At 44.1% G+C, this 17,493-nt stretch overlaps 1 protein-coding gene across 1 annotated transcript; it reads left to right on the forward strand.

Moving 5' to 3' along the window:
• Nucleotides 1-13,977: 13,977 nt before the first annotated feature.
• Nucleotides 13,978-14,721, forward strand: LOC140853295 (uncharacterized). The gene has a single exon (XM_073247751.1). It carries the CDS (start codon nucleotides 13,978-13,980, stop codon nucleotides 14,719-14,721), a length of 744 nt encoding a protein of 247 aa, XP_073103852.1.
• Nucleotides 14,722-17,493: the final 2,772 nt, after the last annotated feature.

The following is a 17,493-nucleotide window of genomic DNA, read 5'->3' on the forward strand; positions in this document are numbered from 1 at the left end:
AGATTTTTAAAATTTTAAGTATGAAAAATAATAGATCCATCAAAATTTTTAATTCTATAAGTCCCTGGATGAATTACATCAGTGATCCGATAGGATCCTCCCCAATTGGGAGCTAGTTTATCTTATTTAGTAGGCTTTGAGACTTTAGCTCATCTCAGGATGAGGTCGTCCTTCTAAAATAACTTCGATTTTATACTGGCATTGTAATACTTAATAATTTTCTACTTATAGGTCATCATTCTAACATGAGCTTATTCTCTCACTTCATCAAAAAGATCCAGATCGATCCTCAATCGATCAAAATTGGTTACCTCATGAAAATTTCTAACTCTATCAGATAATAGGCCAATCTCAATGAGAATCACCACTTCAGTCCCATAGATGAGCCTGAAAGAAGTTTCTCCTTTCAAAATTTGATACGTGGTTTGATATATCTATAGTACACTCTGCAGTTCTTCAGTCCATAATCTTTTTATATCAGTGTCTCATTTTCAAACTTTGAAAGATAGTTCTATTGGTTACTTCAGCCTCACCATTTGACTGTGGATGTCTAACTGAAGTAAGTTGGTGATCAATATGAAACTTGGAGTAAAATTTATTGAACTTGAAATTGTCAAACTATCGATCATTATCAATGATGATGATTCGAGGTAAATCAAATCGGCATATTATAGATTTTCAGACAAAATCTTGCATCTTTTTCTCGGTGATCTGGGCTAAAGATTCTACTTTTATCCATTTTGTGAAATAATCAATGGCTACCATCAGAAATTTTTTTTGGCTTGCCATTATTAAGAAAGATCTCAGAATATCCATCCCTCAGATTACAAAGGACCAAGGGGTGGTAATAGAAATAAGCTCAGTAGCAGGTTGATGTTGGATATTAGCATATCTTTGGTATTGGTTGCACATGTTGATAAGATCAGCTACATCTTTTTGAATAGTCGGCTAATAGTAATCTTATCAGATTACTTTATAAGCAAGTGACCTGCCTCCTAGATGGTTTCATATATCCCCTCATGTACTTCTCGAAGTGTGTAGTCAGCTTCATATGGTGTCAAGCATCGAAGTAGAGGAAGAGAATATAACTTTTTATATAAGTGACCTTCTTGAAGAACATACCATGGAGCTTGTCGTCCAATACTTCTGACTTTGGTTGGGTCATTGGACAGAACTCCTTTAGATATGTAATCTACGAGGGGATCAATCTAACTAGGCTCATGACTGATCTGATATACAAAAAGTACCTCAATACTAGGCCGTTTAACTGTTTAATCAGTATCTTCTGATTCAGTTTGAAAAAATCTGAAGTGGTGAGGTGGGATAGAGTATCAGTCGGATATTTTTCGATCTAGGAATCTAAAGTACTTCAAGCTCCTCAAAATTTTTGGATAACTTTTTAACATTCTGTCAGTAATGAACCATCGTGAAATCTTTGGCTTCAAATTGACCTCGGACTTGACCGATGACAAGTTGCGAATCTATGAATACCTTTAATTTTTTGACTCTGAGCTCTTTTGCCATTTTGAGACCTGTCATTAGGACTTCATATTCAGCGTCATTATTGAAAGTGTTGAAATTGAACCTTAGGACCTGCTCAGTCACGAACTCTTCAAGACAAGCCAAAATTAAACCGACGCCACTTCTCTGAGAATTTGAGGCTCCATCTATATATAAAATCTAGAATGAATCATCACTTTTAGAACTTGTCAGGATCGACCCATCATTTGAGATAGTGCATTCTACAACAAAATCAGCTAGTATCTGACCTTTAATTGCAATTCGAGGATGATACTGGACATCAAATACATCGAGTTTAATGGTCTATTTGGCGATCTAACCTAAAGTATCAACTCTTTGTAATATCGATCTGAGCGGCTGATTCATCAATACTGTAATAGTATGAGCTAGAAAGTAAGGTCTGAGTCTTTGGACTATCATGATCAAAACATATATCATATTTTCGATCTTTTTATATCAGATTTCTATGTCTCGCAGTAATTTGCTGGTGTAGTGTATAGGTCTTTGAATGTTCATTTCTTTTCGGATAAGAAATGAGCTGATTGCACAAGATGAAGCGAAAATATAGATGTACAGTTCTTCACCTTCGATTGATTTAGAAAGAAGAGGTGAAGAGCTAAGATACTACTTAAGATCCTCAAAAGTAGTCTAACATTCTTCTATCTAGCTAAAATTTTTAATATTTCTTAATATTTTGAAGAAGAAAAGACATCTTTCGGCTGATCTGAAAATAAATCAACTGAGGACTGCCATTCGTCCGGTGAGCTGCTTGATTTTTTTGATAGAGGCCGGGCACTTTATTTTCAATAATGCTCTAATCATTTTAGGATTAGCTTCTATTTCTCTTTGATTAATGAGAAGTTAAGAAACTTACCTGAGCCAACTCCGAAGGCACATTTGTGAAGATTGAGTTTCATCTGGTGCCTTCTAAGTTCTTCAAATATTTTTTTTAGGTCGGTAATATGTCAATCTTCTTCGGTGCTTTTTACTATTATGTCATCAATATAGATATCTATATTTTGATCAATTTATTGCTTGAAAATTTTATTGACGAGACATTGGAATGTAGCACCTGCATTTTTAAGACCAAAAGGCATCATTTTGTAATAATACAAATCTCTTTCAGTGACAAAGACAGTATTTTCTTCATCTTCTAGAGCCATTTGGATCTGATTGTAGTCTAAGAAAGTATCTATAAAGCTGAGGAGCTTATGACCAGGGTAGCATGTACAAGCTGATCAATTCTTGGCAAAGAAAAATTATCCTTTGGATAAGCTTTTTTAAAATCTTTATAGTCGATGCATATCCTCCATTTGCCATTAGCCTTCTTGACTATAATAACATTGACTATCCATTTTGGATAATGAGCATTCCTGATGAATCTTGGTTTTAAAAGCTTGTCAACTTCCTCATTGATAGCTTTCAACCTTTTCAGGGTGAAATTTCTTTTCTTCTGCTGAACCGGTTTGAAATTTGGATCTACATTCAGTTTAAGAATAATTACATCGACAGGGATGCCAGACATATCAGAAGCCGACCAAGCAAAGACGTCCGCATTTGCTCACAGAAATTTGATCATTTTCTCTCTTAAATTAGGCTTGAGGCTTGCACCGATCTGAACCATTTTTTTTAGATCATCTTCCAAAGGAATGGCTTTAGGCTTTTCTGCTAGTTCACCTTGGATTTTTTCGACCTTATCCAATACGTTGGGTATATCAACTAGCATAATTTCTATCGATTGATTTATTTTAGCAGAAATCATAAAATACTGTCGAGCTACCATCTAGTCGTCAAGCATTTCATCAACTCATTTTTTAGTCAGAAAATGCACTAACAGATGGTAAGTAGAGACAATGGCCTTAAAGGCATTGAGATTAGATTGATCGAGGATAGCATTACAAGCAAATAAAATTCTGACTATCAAAAAAGTGAGCTGTACTATCGACTACCTTAGTTCCTGTTGGGTATAAAATACCCACAGCCAAAGTCCTCAGCAGAATCGACTACATGACAACTCTGTCCGGACTCCTACGGGAGCCGGGCTTCGTCCTCGACTCCAACGGCTGCAGACAGACTTCGTCCGGACTCCTACGGGAGCTGGACTCCACCGACAGCTTCGACCTCAAGTAGACTCCGTCCGAACTCCTACGGGAGCCGGGCTTCGTCCTCGACTCCAACAGCTGCAGACAGACTTCGTCCGGACTCCTACGGGAGCCGGACTCCGCCGACAGCTTCGACCTCAAGTAGACTCCGCCCGGACTCCTACGGGAGCCGGGCTTCGTCCTCAGCGCCAACTGCTGGTAAGCCCCGTCCGGACTCCTACGGGAGCCGGACTTCACCTTTAACTTTGATTGCAGGAAGACTCCGCCCGGACTCCTACGGGAGCCGGGCTTCGTCCTCGACTCCAACGGCTGCAGACAGACTTCGTCCGGACTCCTACGGGAGCCGGACTCCACCGACAGCTTCGACCTCAAGTAGACTCCGCCCGGACTCCTACGGGAGCCGGGCTTCGTCCTCGACTCCAACGGCTGCAGACAGACTTCGTCCGGACTCCTACGGGAGCCGGACTCCGCCGACAGCTTCGACCTCAAGTAGACTCCGCCCGGACTCCTACGGGAGCCGGACTTCGTCCTCAGCGCCAACTGCTGGTAAGCCCCGTCCGGACTCCTACGGGAGCCGGACTTCACCTTTAACTTTGATTGCAGGAAGACTCCGCCCGAACTCCTACGGGAGCCGGGCTTCGTCCTCGACTCCAACGGCTGCAGACAAACTTCGTCCGGACTCCTACGGGAGCCGGACTCCACCGACAGCTTTGACCTCAAGTAGACTCCGCCCGGACTCCTACGGGAGCCGGGCTTCGTCCTCGACTCCAACGGTTGCAGACAGACTTCGTCCGGACTCCTACGGGAGCCGGACTCCGCCGACAGCTTCAACCTCAAGTAGACTCCGCCCGGACTCCTACGGGAGCCGGGCTTCATCCTCAGCGCCAACTGCTGGTAAGCCCCGTCCGGACTCCTACGGGAGCCGGACTTCACCTTTAACTTTGATTGCAGGAAGACTCCGCCCGGACTCCTACGGGAGCCGGGCTTCGTCCTCGACTCCAACGGCTGCAGACAGACTTCGTCCGGACTCCTACGGGAGCCGGACTCCGCCGACAGCTTCGACTCCGCCCGGACTCCTACGGGAGCCGGGCTTCGTCCTCAGCATCAACTGCTGGTAAGCCCCGCCCGGACTCCTACGGGAGCCAGACTTCACCTTTAACTTTGATTGCAGGAAGACTCCGCCCGGACTCCTACGGGAGCCGGGCTCCATCCACGACCCTAACCGCAAGGAGGACTCCGCCCGGACCCCTATGGAGGTCGGACTCCGACCGCTGTCGAGCTTCAGCCAACAGATCCGCGCCCCCGGGCAGGTCACAATAACAACCATGATCCCGCTCCACTTCCTGTGGTGGATTCCGCGCAGCTCCATCACTCCCTGACAGGCCGCAGTAACAGTCGCAGCTCTGCTCCACTTCCTGTGGCGGATTCCGCGCAGCCCCACTACTCCATGGCAGGCCGCAATAACGGCCACGATCCTGCTCCACTTCCTGCGATGGATACCGGGCGATTCTCCCATCCGCTGGCAGGTCACGACAACGGACGCTGCTCCACTCCTTGCAACTGATTCCACGTGGCGAGCTACGGCGATAGCCACGATTCCGCTCCACTACCCTCCGCAGTAAATTCTCCCTGAACATGGGCGGCCCACTACCAGACGGTTACAAACGTCGCCATCAATCCATTGCCTCCTCCGTCTATAAAAGGGGGACCCAGATACGTTATTCTATAAGCTCATTTCTTATCTCAAAACTCTGCAAAATTCTCCGTTCGAGCACTCCATTCTTGTTGAGGCAGAGAACTGACTTGAGCGTCGGAGGGTCTTGTCGGAGCAACCCCACCTCCGGTTTAAACTTCCTTTGCAGGTCCCGGCGGCGACCGCGGCTTCCCCAACTCCAGCTTCTTCGGCGCAAGCAGATTTTTGCACCAACAGTTCCTGTCCCACTGTAACCGATAGAGTAAATTTTCACTTAGCTGTCATCAAATTTTTTGAGAACCCAATGAGGGGAGTACTGATCCACTTGAGTTGTCCGACCATATTTATTTTTGAGAAAGCATCATAAAATAATACGTCAGCAGAACTTTCATTATCAACAAGAATTCTTTTTACATCAAACTTTGCCATCATCATAGAGATGACGATAGCATCATTATGGGAGGTTTGGATCTCCTTTACATCATTTTCAGAAAAAAAAAAAACATCTTCAGTTCTCTATCTTTTGGAGGATGGGTCATCAAAGCTAGGTAGGATGTCAGATATCATATCGATAACACCAGTAGTTGATCGATTGTGATCGTCAGAAGTTTCTTTTATTGGAGGCCTGTATTCTTTGATTTTGGTCAGTCTGACATATTTATCGAGGTAATCTCGATGCACTAAGGTTTCTATCTCATCTCGCAGCTGTTTGCGTTCTTCAGTGTCATGATCATGATCTCTATGGAAGTGACAATACTTCTATTTGTCTTTTTTCTCTGAAGCAAACTTCAAAGGATCAGATCTTTGGAGGTATCTCTCCTTCTCAATTTTCATCAGAATTTGAGCTCGAGGAGTGATCAGGAGAGCGTAAGAATTAAAATGCTGTGGTGGGCTTCTTGAGCTCAGATTTTTTTGAGATCGATTTGAATTTTCAGTCTGCTCATCATCTTCCTTGGTCATTTTTATTTTTCTTTGTCTGCCTTAAGATAACCTCCTCCTCCTCGATCTGTGCGTACTTACGAACCCGATCAAGCATCTCATCGTAAGTATCCAAAAAATTCTTATTCAGAGAAAAAAATCAAACGATTGCTTCAGAGTCCCCTCTTTAAAGGAGACATGATAACTAATTCATTAAATTTTTTTACTTCCAGGGTGGCCGCGTTGAAATGAGCCACGTATTTTCAGAGATCTTCTCATTCATACTACGGAACAGAGAAAAAACTATCCACATACCTCAAATAAGATTTGTTAGTACCAAAGTAAGTGACGAACAGCCTCCCAGCTGCTCAAAAAAAGAGATGGACCATTATGGGATTATGAAAAACCAAACCCTCACCGCCTTCTTGAGAGTTGCAGAAAAAATAATGCACAATAGGACATCGGAAGCCCCTTATAAAGCCATAAGGGCCCTATAACCCTCAATATGATCCATTGGATCAGTAGAGTCATCAAAAAACTCGATGATGGATATTTTGAACCAGTTCGAAACTGGTTCACTCAAGATCTCATGAGAGAATGGAGATCGAAAATTGAAGCTATCTTTATTCTGAGATCGACTTCCTACCTGGATCTTTATCAGACGCCTTTCAAGATCCAAAATCTTGTGCTCCAGATCGTCTCCTTTTTGAACTTTCAGAGTATTGAGAGTAAATTCATTGTCAGCCTCATCAATGCGGTGTTCATCTTGATGGACTAGTTGAGGGCTGTGCTAGGATGAAGCATTTGAGGAGGAGCTTCTTTCGATAGTTGCTCCTTCTTTTGAGGTTGTTGAACAACTACTGTCAGAGCTTGGACTTGCTGAATAAAGAGACTGAATTACTGAGGATCAACCGCAATTAGTAGCTGTGGTGGCGCATTAGATGCTCCTTCTTCTGGAGCCGAGAGAGATGGATATTGAGCTTGTGTCTTAACCATTTTTTCCACAAAAAAAATCAAAGGCCTCCTTCTAGCGTCAATCTATTGCTGCAAGGCTCAAAATCTGAAGTGGAGTGGATCTACTAGAGTGAAGCTGGGATGAAGTGATTCTTGCGACTTGGTGAAAATTCCTCCAATCTATAAAACTAGTCAAGAAACCAGTTAGAGATCCTCCGATTCTTGACCTTTCGATACTTAAGTCAGTTCGAGCCTTAAGAACAAGGGTGAAAAAGGGTGGAAGAGCAGGAGAGATTCAGTGGAATTGAAGGAGAACTGGATGGAAGCCAAGAGTCTGGCCTAATTTTTTATCGGTAGAATCTTTCAGTTTCAGAGAGTAGAACTTATCGATAGAAGATCCCTGACCTTCTATTTATGGAGGGGCTGAGGCTATTCCAGAATTTGTTAGGCCGTTAGAGGAGTTTGTTAAATGGTTCAAGAGCCATCTGTAAGTGAGCTGGCGTATAGCTATGTATATGAGCTGGACATGAGATCGTGGCCAACTGTGGCTTGATTGAGGAAACCATCGTAGACGTTTGTAGAATGATTAAGTCCATTATTATAATAGTTCACCTCGACAGATGACTGGGATGAAATAGAGATGTCATAATATTCATCCCGGATAGTGAGGTATCGGGGTTCAGGTCGGTAAATACCCGACCTGAATATTTCTTTGTTAGCCGAAATGTCATCTGGATAGAATGCAAGGGCATTCTTCATTAAGGTCGGTAAAAATCCAAGTTGAATCTGCTAATCGGTCAATTGATCTGCTAGGACTTGACGCTTTCAAATTGATATCTCTTTGATCTCATATGATTATGCCACATATCTCGAGGCCGATTTAGTGCACCAATAATAATAGAAAAAAAATGATACGACAATCCTTATTGTTTCTCTAATTGCTATCTTATATTATAAGCGAGTTTACTTTGTTATTCTCTATGGAAAAATATGCCTTGCTGCCAATTTCAAATTGTCAATGTTGGATGCCTACATGAATCAGTAGGACAACAAACAAAATGAGACAACTTTTCGAAACTTTGCTCCGAACTGGATTATTCGGTGCTTAAATAATGAAAGGGGTTATTTTTAGGGGGAATGAAAAAAAAAATCAGAGAGACAAAACCTCATTTAGTTGATTATAGATAAGCTACTTTTCATGGAGGGTCCTAGGATCATTATAGTTGGAAACCTGAATCTTTTGAGATCATATCCTAATGAACCTAGGGTTTTGCTGTAACATTCTACTGGTACAGCATAACAACTTAGGAATGTACAATAACCACCTGGCATATGATGCAATTATCGAAACTATCTGGAAGAGCGGGTGTCAGTTATAATTTGGACTTCTGGTTGCCTTTCGGGGTGAGGGAGCTCTAGTCAACTTGGTGCCAAGTCGGGAAGGTGTTTGGTAGAGTTGGGAAGCCCGATCTCAGAGGTTCATTACTCTTGCTATGCTCAGTCTGATTGTCAAGTCGTAGTCGGAGCTTGATTTGGTCTAATCATGTGTCAAAGTTGTCATGTTGGTTGTAAGTTAGTCAAATTTGATAGCGCTACATCACGATACTTATTAGATGCCACGTCACCTGTCCCTCACTTCCTTGGTTGGGCTGAGGTTAAAAGACTCAACTCAAGGAACTAATTTGCTCGGGCACTCTCAAGTTAATAGCTCAGTTGTTTGTCTCCTCACGTTGTTAACTTTGAATTGCAGGTATCTATCTCATGATTTCAAATCTAATGCTGAAACATGCAACCCTCGGAATCCCACATTTTAATCATAGTGAATCGCTTCGACTTCGATTTTTAATGACACCACTTGGTATGCTGCATACGAGCCACATGGCATCTCCTGTGCGAGAAACTTTGAGGCCACAATCTGTGCCAAGAGTTTGGTGGCTATCTTGGAAGCATCTGAACAATTTATTGCTTTAATGGTGGCCTCCTGCTTCTTCACCATTGTCTTCTTCCTTAGCAAGTGCCTAAGACAGGGGTTTGGCAGCCTGCACCCAGGAGAACTAAGGAAGCTGAGTCAAGTAGAGTGTGTCCATTGCAGGCCGACCTCCACAGACCATAGAACTAGAAGGACCTATAGTATCCTAGCCTGTATATGATTTAGGTTGTCTTCCTCTGATGAGGGTGTCTTTGAGCAGAGGGCAAACCATATGCCACTGTCATGAATACCTTTAGGGCAGCGTTCATGATCCTCAATCATCCATTCATTGTAAAGCTATTACACACTCATAGTCTATCTCCCATGCAACTCGTCTCCAACTACTGGCACACGATTGTGGATTTTATTTGTTTCTGTGGTTTCTGTAGTTTTAGGCTTAGTGAAGATGTTTTTTGGTTTCTTTTTTGAAGAAAACACCTAGTCGAGGGCAGGTTTTTACTTCCATCCATGAATGGAAAGATAGGTACCTCATGTCCATCTTCTCTTCTGGTTGGAGGTGAAAGTGGTATGGATAATGTCTATTCAGATATGTTTTTATATCCGAATCAATCCGAATGTGGATAGAAATTTGAAGATCTGACTAGTATTTGTATTCGTATCTGTTGGAGTAAACCGACCGACCTCCATGAACCGATCGATCTCTGGCACACACCGACCGACGTCCGACTCTGACCCATCAAACGAACAGACAATTCTGGAAGCAATTACCGACTATATGTCGGCTGAGCAAGCCGACGCTACTCTCGACCGACCAACCGAACATCCCTCACCGAATCAAGATCGGTAGGCGGCCGATGTTCGGACTCTACAGACAATAAACTACTTTGGCCGTCGGTATTTCAGAGTTACTAATCGACAACCGACTCCTGACGCACAGTCAGCCGACTCATTCAAATATATCATAATCGTCACGGACGGTTACTCCACTGATACCGCGGCATAATCCATGGAGATTAATAACCCACTACGAGATTATCGTCCTGTGATTCTACGCCGCTAAATGCAGGACCATATCCAACAGTTACGACGATCTATTCTATAAAAAGGGGGTAAGGCAACAAATATTGGTAACCTAATTTTTAGACGCTGAGCTCTGTCACTGTTCTCATTTTACTGTTGTCCAGTCTCCCTCTCTGACTTAAGCATCGGAGGGTCTCCATCGGAGACAACTCTGATCAGTATAGACTTCATTTTGCAGGTGCTTGTTTTCGACGAACAGACGCCGCAACAGATTGGCATGCCAGGAAGGGAAAGACAGTGGCAAGAAAGAAACTCGCAATGATGAGAACCAGAGCTCAACGATCAACGGCGATCGGCTCGGTGAGACACTCTTTCCATCGGGAAGAGGCCCCTCCTCTGCCTTCGGTAGCAGAGCCTAGTTCTTCATGAACCGTGGTTACCACAGATGCTCAGATTGCTGCGATCGTGCAACAAATGAACGTCCTCACGGAGGCAGTCAAAAATCTCTAATAACAGCAAATCCAGCTACCAAAACCACCGGCGGAGCAATCGATGGCGCATTCAGCGCCTTCCAAGCATAGCCGCCGTCATCTGCGACAATCTCCGTCTCCTCCACCAGAGCGGCGATCTCGGCTCTCTCAAAGGGATGAGCAGCAGCACTCGCAGTACTCTCGACGTGCCACCCACCATTCACAGTGCCCCTCTCCTTCCCAGTTAGATCGAGCAAGGAAGGGGAAGCGATCGAGAACACCGTCTGCCTCTAATTTATTGGGAGGATCAACCCCCGAAGTCTCCCACCACCGGCGGCTTGAAGACTACGAACGTAAGTTCAAAAAAATCAACCGCCGACTCACCCAGCTCTAGATAGATGGTCAGAAATCGTTAAATGACTTCGATTTCCATACCGTCCAACCTCTCTCTCGACTTATTTTGAATGAACCGATCTTGACTCGGTTCAAGATGCCACATGTGGAGCCCTATGACAGTTCCACCGATCCAATCGATCACCTCGAGAGCTACAAGGCTCTCATGACAATCTAGGGAGCAACCGATGCCCTCTTGTGCATCGGCTTCTCGGCTACACTTCAGAAAGCTGCTCGAGCCTGGTACTTTGGGCTTCGATCGAAAAGTATCCACTCCTTTGAGCAGCTAGAATATTCCTTCGTGGCCCATTTCAGCACCAACCGGAGGCCGCCCAGAACCTCGGACAGTCTCTTTTCGATCAAACAAGGAGAGACCGAAACACTCCGAAATTTCATGACCCGATTCAACGCGACCACACTTGAGGTCAAGGACCTCAATGAAGACATGGCCATATCAACCATGAAAAGAGGTCTAAGGGGGTCCCGATTCACGTACTCATTGGATAAAATCCTCCCTCGGACGTATGCTGAACTTTTAGAACGCACGTACAAATACATACGTATGGACGAAGGAGCTTCTGACTGGTGCCAGACAGAAAATAAAGGTCAGAAGAAAAAGCAAAAGAAGAGTGGGGCTCCAATCGAAACAAGTAGGTCCCCATCCAATAAGCAAGCCTCACCCCGACAACAGAGTCCGAGGCCGATACATAACAGGTATAATTCCTATACCCCTTCCTCTGCTCCTCGTTCGCAGATCCTCATGGAGATTGAAGGGGCGAAATATCTACAACACCCTCCGCCAATGAAAGGGAGGAACCGTGACCGAAAAAAGTATTGCCGATTTCACCGAGACCACGACCACGACACCGAACAATGCATCCAGCTCAAAGATGAAATAGAAGTCGTTATACGACGTGGCAATCTCAAAAAATATAGGAGAGAGCCGCCGACTCAACCCCCTCTCGATCGACGACCCCAAACGACTGAGGAAGCTGCAAATAATCAACCAACTATGGGAGTTATCAACATGATCACTAGACGGCTGGACTGGAGAGCAACTTTCGATGTGAGTCGATGAAGTGACCAAGACTCCATGATGTAATAACCTACTCGGAGGAAGATGCTCGGTGAATTCAAACTCCCCATGATGACACTGTTGCTGTTTCAGCAACAATAGTGAATTATGATGTAAAAAGAATACTTATTGATAATGGAAGCTCAACTGATGTTCTGTTTTACTCGACCTTCTCTCGAATGAAATTACTGATGGACCGACTCAGAAAAATCTCGACACTGTTAGTTGGCTTCTCCGGAGATGCGGTCACAGTGGAAGAAGAAATCATCCTCCCCCTAACCGCTGGGATTTAACCACAATAAAGTACCATCTTCATAACCTTTACGGTCATTCGAGTACCCTCAACCTACAATGTCATACTCGGAAGATCCAGACTAAATGCCCTGAGAGCGATAGTCTCGACATACTACCTGTTGGTCCGATTCTCGATAAAAAATGGTGTCGGAGAAATGCGCGGAGATCAACAACTCATCCGACGTTGTTTCATGATCTCCATCCGAAACAATAAACCTGAGGACTCACTGCCGGCCGATAAATTAGACCAAAGGGAGAACCAGGAAAGGGGTGAGCCAGCCAAACAATTGACTTCCATCCCGATAACAGAAAATCTCGAGCAAACGATCCGAATCGGATTATAATTGTCCGACTCAGAGCGACAACAACTAATCAAATTGCTCAAAGCCAACGCCGACATCTTTGCCTGGTCGGCCATAAACAGGCCCAGTATTCCTCCAGAAATAATGACTTATCGGCTCAACATCAGTCCAAACGTCAAGTCGGTGAGACAGAAAAAGCGGTCCTTTGCTCCGAAAAAATAGAAAGCCATCGATGAGGAAGTCGACAAACTACTCACAGCAGGCTTCATCAGAGAAGCCACATATTCAGACTGGCTCGCCAACATTGTCATGATAAAAAAGATCAATGAAAAATGGTTGATCTGTATCGACTACACTGATCTGAATCGAGCCTGTTCGAAAGACAGCTTCTCACTACCAAAGATCGACCAACTAGTAGATGCGACATCGGGACATCGACTACTGAGCTTTATGGATGCCTTTGCTGGATATAATCAAATCTGCATGGCACCAGAGGACGAGGAACACATGACTTTCGTGATCGACAAGGGCTTATACTGCTACAAAGTAATGCTTTTTGATCTGAAAAATGCAGGAGCCACCTATCAATGACTCGTCAACAAAATCTTCAAAGCACAGATCAGACGAAATATGAAAGTATACGTGGACGACATGCTGGTGAAAAACACTCAGACTTCGAACCATATTCAAGATTTGGAAGAAGCTTTCAACACGCTTCGACGACACCAAATGAGGTTAAATCCGACCAAATGTGCGTTCGGAGTGACCTCGGAGAAGTTTCTTGGGTTCCTTGTTTCATAACGAGGGATCGAAGCCAACTCTGAGAAAATAAAAGCTATCATCGATATGAAGCACCCAAACATGAAGGAGGTACAACAACTGAATGGCAGAATCGCTGTACTCAATCGATTTATCTCTAGATCGGCTGAGAGGTGTCTATCATTCTTCAAGACTGTGAGACAAACGAAGGACTTCTCCTGGTCAGATGAATACCGACAAGCCTTTGAAGACCTGAAGAAGTACCTGGCTTCTCCACCTTTACTCACAAAATCAAAGGTCGGAGAAATACCATATCTCTACTTGGCGACATCGATAGAGACGGTTAGCTCGGTACTCGTTCGAAAAGATAAAAATCGAATTCACCGATCCATCTACTATACTAGCAAAGTATTCTACAACGTCGAAGTCTGATATTCAAGAGTGGAGAAAATGATCTACGCTCTGATCATATCGGCACAATGGCTTCGCCCTCACTTTCAGGCACACTCCATTGTGGTCTTTACCGATCAACCATTAAAAGCGATCATGCACCGTCTTGATACATCAGGACGAATGGCAAAGTGGGCAATGAAGCTAGGTGAATTCGACATACAATACCGACCATGGCCGTCCATGAAGACACAAGTTCTAGCCGACTTCATCGCAGAATGCACAATAGCCGACAACAAATCGAAAGATGCAACTACGAAGGAGGCTGCAACCCTCGTGCCCGACCTAAGGTCGACCTGGGTGCTGCATATTGATGGGGCATTGAATGCTCAAGGCAGTGGAGCTGGCCTCATTCTAACCAACTCAGAAAGGGTAGTCACCGAGTACGTCCTTCGGTTTGACTTCAAAGCTTCAAATAATCAAGCCGAATATGAAGCTCTCTTAGTTAGTTTAAAAATAGCTAAGGAGCTCGAGATTGACAGTTTGAAAGTCTTCATTGACTCTCAACTAATCGTGGGACAAGTCAAAGGTGAATTCGAAGCTCGGGACCCGATCATGGCAATATACCTTCAAAAGGTGAAAGACCTCGTGACAAATTTAAGATACTTCGAGATCTTTCACATATCCAGGACCGAGAATGCTCTAGCCGATGCATTTTTCAGACTGGCAATGACTGCTTATAGTTCGCTAGGCCGAACATTCATGAAGTGTCTTGAGCAACCGAACATCGACAAAAATGAAAAAGTGTTGCAACTAACAGCCGAACCTAGTTGGATGGATCCGATCGTCCGGTATCTGTCCGATGGAGTCCTCCCTGAAGATCCTGTGGAAGCAAAATGAACCCGATGGGCAGCTTCCTAGTATGTGATGATGGATGGTTGTCTCTACAAAAGGTCATTCTTCCATCCCTTACTGGAGTGCCTAGATCGATCGATGCTGACTGTGCACTTAGGAAAGTACATGAAGAAATTTGTGGAAGCCACTTGGGGGCAAGTCCTTAGCCTATAAGATTTTACGACAAGGTTACTATTGGCCCACCATGAAAAAGGATGCGGCTAACTTGGTCCGAAGGTGCAAACCATGTCAGAAGTATGCCAACATATAGTATCAACCCACCAGTCGGTTAATGTCCATTGTCTCACCCTGGCCTTTCGCTCAGTGGAAAAATGACATACTCGATCTTTTTCCCCCGACGTCTGGTCAAAAAAAATTCATAGTGGTCACAATCGACTATTTCACCAAGTGGATAGAACCTGAACCCCTGACCCAAATCACCGAACGTAAAATGAAAGACTTCATTCAGAAATCCATCATCTATAGATTCGGACTGCCGCATACCATCATTACCGACAATAGATGATAATTCGATAATCAGGACTTCAAAAAATTCTGTACAAAGTTTCATATTATATATAAGCTTACATCAGTCGGGCACCCACAATCAAACGGTGAGGTTAAGGTGACCAACCGAACTATCTTGTACAGGTTAAAGACCCGATTGAATGAGGCTAAAGGTCTTTGGGTCGAAGAGTTATATCCAGTCTTATGGGCGTATCGGACAACTCCCCGTATACCGACTTGAGAGTCTCCTTTCAACTTAGCCTACAGGATGGAGGCGATGATCCCACTCGAGATCGGATTACCATCGACAAGAGTTGAGCAATACAATAAACCGAACAACTCTGAGTGTCGGAGAGTCAACTTAGATCTCTTACCAGAACTCTGACACGAAGCTCAACTTCGCATGGCCACGTACCGGCAGAAGATAGCTCGGTACTATAACACCAAAGTCAAACCGAAAGTTTTCCGACCAGGAGACTTAGTTATAAGAAAAGCAGAAATTTCAAAATCTCTAGATCAAAGAAAGCTATCTCCGAACTGGGAAGGACCCTATAAGATATCAGAGAAACAGACCGGATGCCTATTGGCTCGAAACCTTGGAAGGTTCGGCTATTCTTCGAATGTGGAACATCGACAATCTAAAGTTGTACAATCAGTAATCCTTGTACGCACTTGGAAATACAGTTCTGTTCCGAAATTGTAAACTAGACTTCTAATGAAATATCAGTCCTCGTTGTGCAAGTCGGAGCATCAATGTCACAGCTTGGGGTCTACTTTCCAAAGACGTCAGAAATCTTCAGCCTGACCACCGATTGTATCCCAACTCTCCTACAGAACCGACCTATCTACTTCAACGGGAGGCTAGCGCCAACCACGCAGATTTTCTTCACAAAAGCCGTGCCGCCTCCATAGTCAGCTTTCTGTTCAAATGGCTGGCTAATTTACCGACTTGGTATCAACTAAGAAAGTTACAATATCAAAATGACCAAGGTCAGATTGGAATTATATCGACATGACCACAGCAGTCAGAAGATATTCGGCTTGCCACCGTTTATCAGATAATACGATGTATAAATCCGATCAAGGTCCGGATAATGGATATACGACTTACTATCGTTATCTTAACTAAATATGTTGGAAAGTATACGACTAGCAGACCTTACAATCTGGGAAATGGTCGGATCTACGATCTACATTCGGAGATTACTCCATGGACGGACATCACCGACATGTCAGCAAACAAAAATTCTATCTTGAAGGAAAATATTTTCATTCATTATCAGAAAAGAAAGTACAAAATTGGACCGAAGTCTGATTACAACTTTCTTTACAAAAAAAAAGGGGTAGACCGACTAAGCTTCATCATCGTTCCTTTGTTTGGGAGTAGCATCGCCAACTTGAACGATTTCGGACCCGATCAGTGTTTCATCCTGTGTCGGAGTGGCTTCTTCTTCAACAGCACCATCTTCTAATCTCGAAGGGACGATGCTGCTCAGGTCGAGGTTCGAGTATAACTTTTCGATCGCATCACGACCGTCTTCATACCCGACACGGTACGAAGCGAAGCCACCTTCGAGGATCTCTTTCTTGAACTCTTCCAAGCCTCAAAAATCTTCGACTGCCCGACCCAGTGCTTCTTTTGTCGACTCTGCTTCCGCTTTTGCCAAATCAGCATCGGCTCGAACAGACGATAATTCTTCTTCAGCCAGTACCAACATTTTCAGGCTGGCCCGATGATGTCCACGTTCGGCTTCGAGTTCTTCAATATACCCATCTCACTCTCATCGAAGCCAGTGGAGAGAATGCCTCTTGCTCTTGATCTGCGCATCAAGAGCCGAAATAGTCTCGTGAGCTGATTTAAGTTTGGCCCCCGAGGATGCCAAGTCGTCGGTATGTCGGAAAACTTCCTCCTGAAGTTTAGCTTCCCGCTCCGCCGTCGACTTGAGTTGTTCAAGCATGGCCGTCTTTTCAGTGTCAGCGGTCGCCACCTTATTCTTCCACGCACTCCGAATATCGGCGAACTTTGTGTAGCCGGCCTCTAAATCGGACATGTCATAGATCAACTACAAACAAAGGATAAGTCGGTTAAAAAAAAAAGAGAAGAGAGAAAAAGAAAGAAAAATTTTATCGAAGAAACTTACCCTGATGATTGTCGGGTAAAAAGATGAGAACATCTCGACCACCGACTGCTTCCTCCGATGCTCCCGATCAAAGCTGATTCACCCTCAGGCACTTGGAGGTCGAAGTGCACCGCATGACCCTCTGAGGTGG

This window comes from Elaeis guineensis, chromosome 13 (genome assembly GCF_000442705.2).
Source record: "Elaeis guineensis isolate ETL-2024a chromosome 13, EG11, whole genome shotgun sequence".
NCBI lineage: Eukaryota > Viridiplantae > Streptophyta > Magnoliopsida > Arecales > Arecaceae > Elaeis > Elaeis guineensis.

What these genes read in the sequence shown, in the direction of transcription:
- LOC140853295 (XM_073247751.1), top strand. Translation starts at nt 13,978, where the DNA reads ATGCACCGTCTTGATACATCAGGACGAATGGCAAAGTGGGCAATGAAG.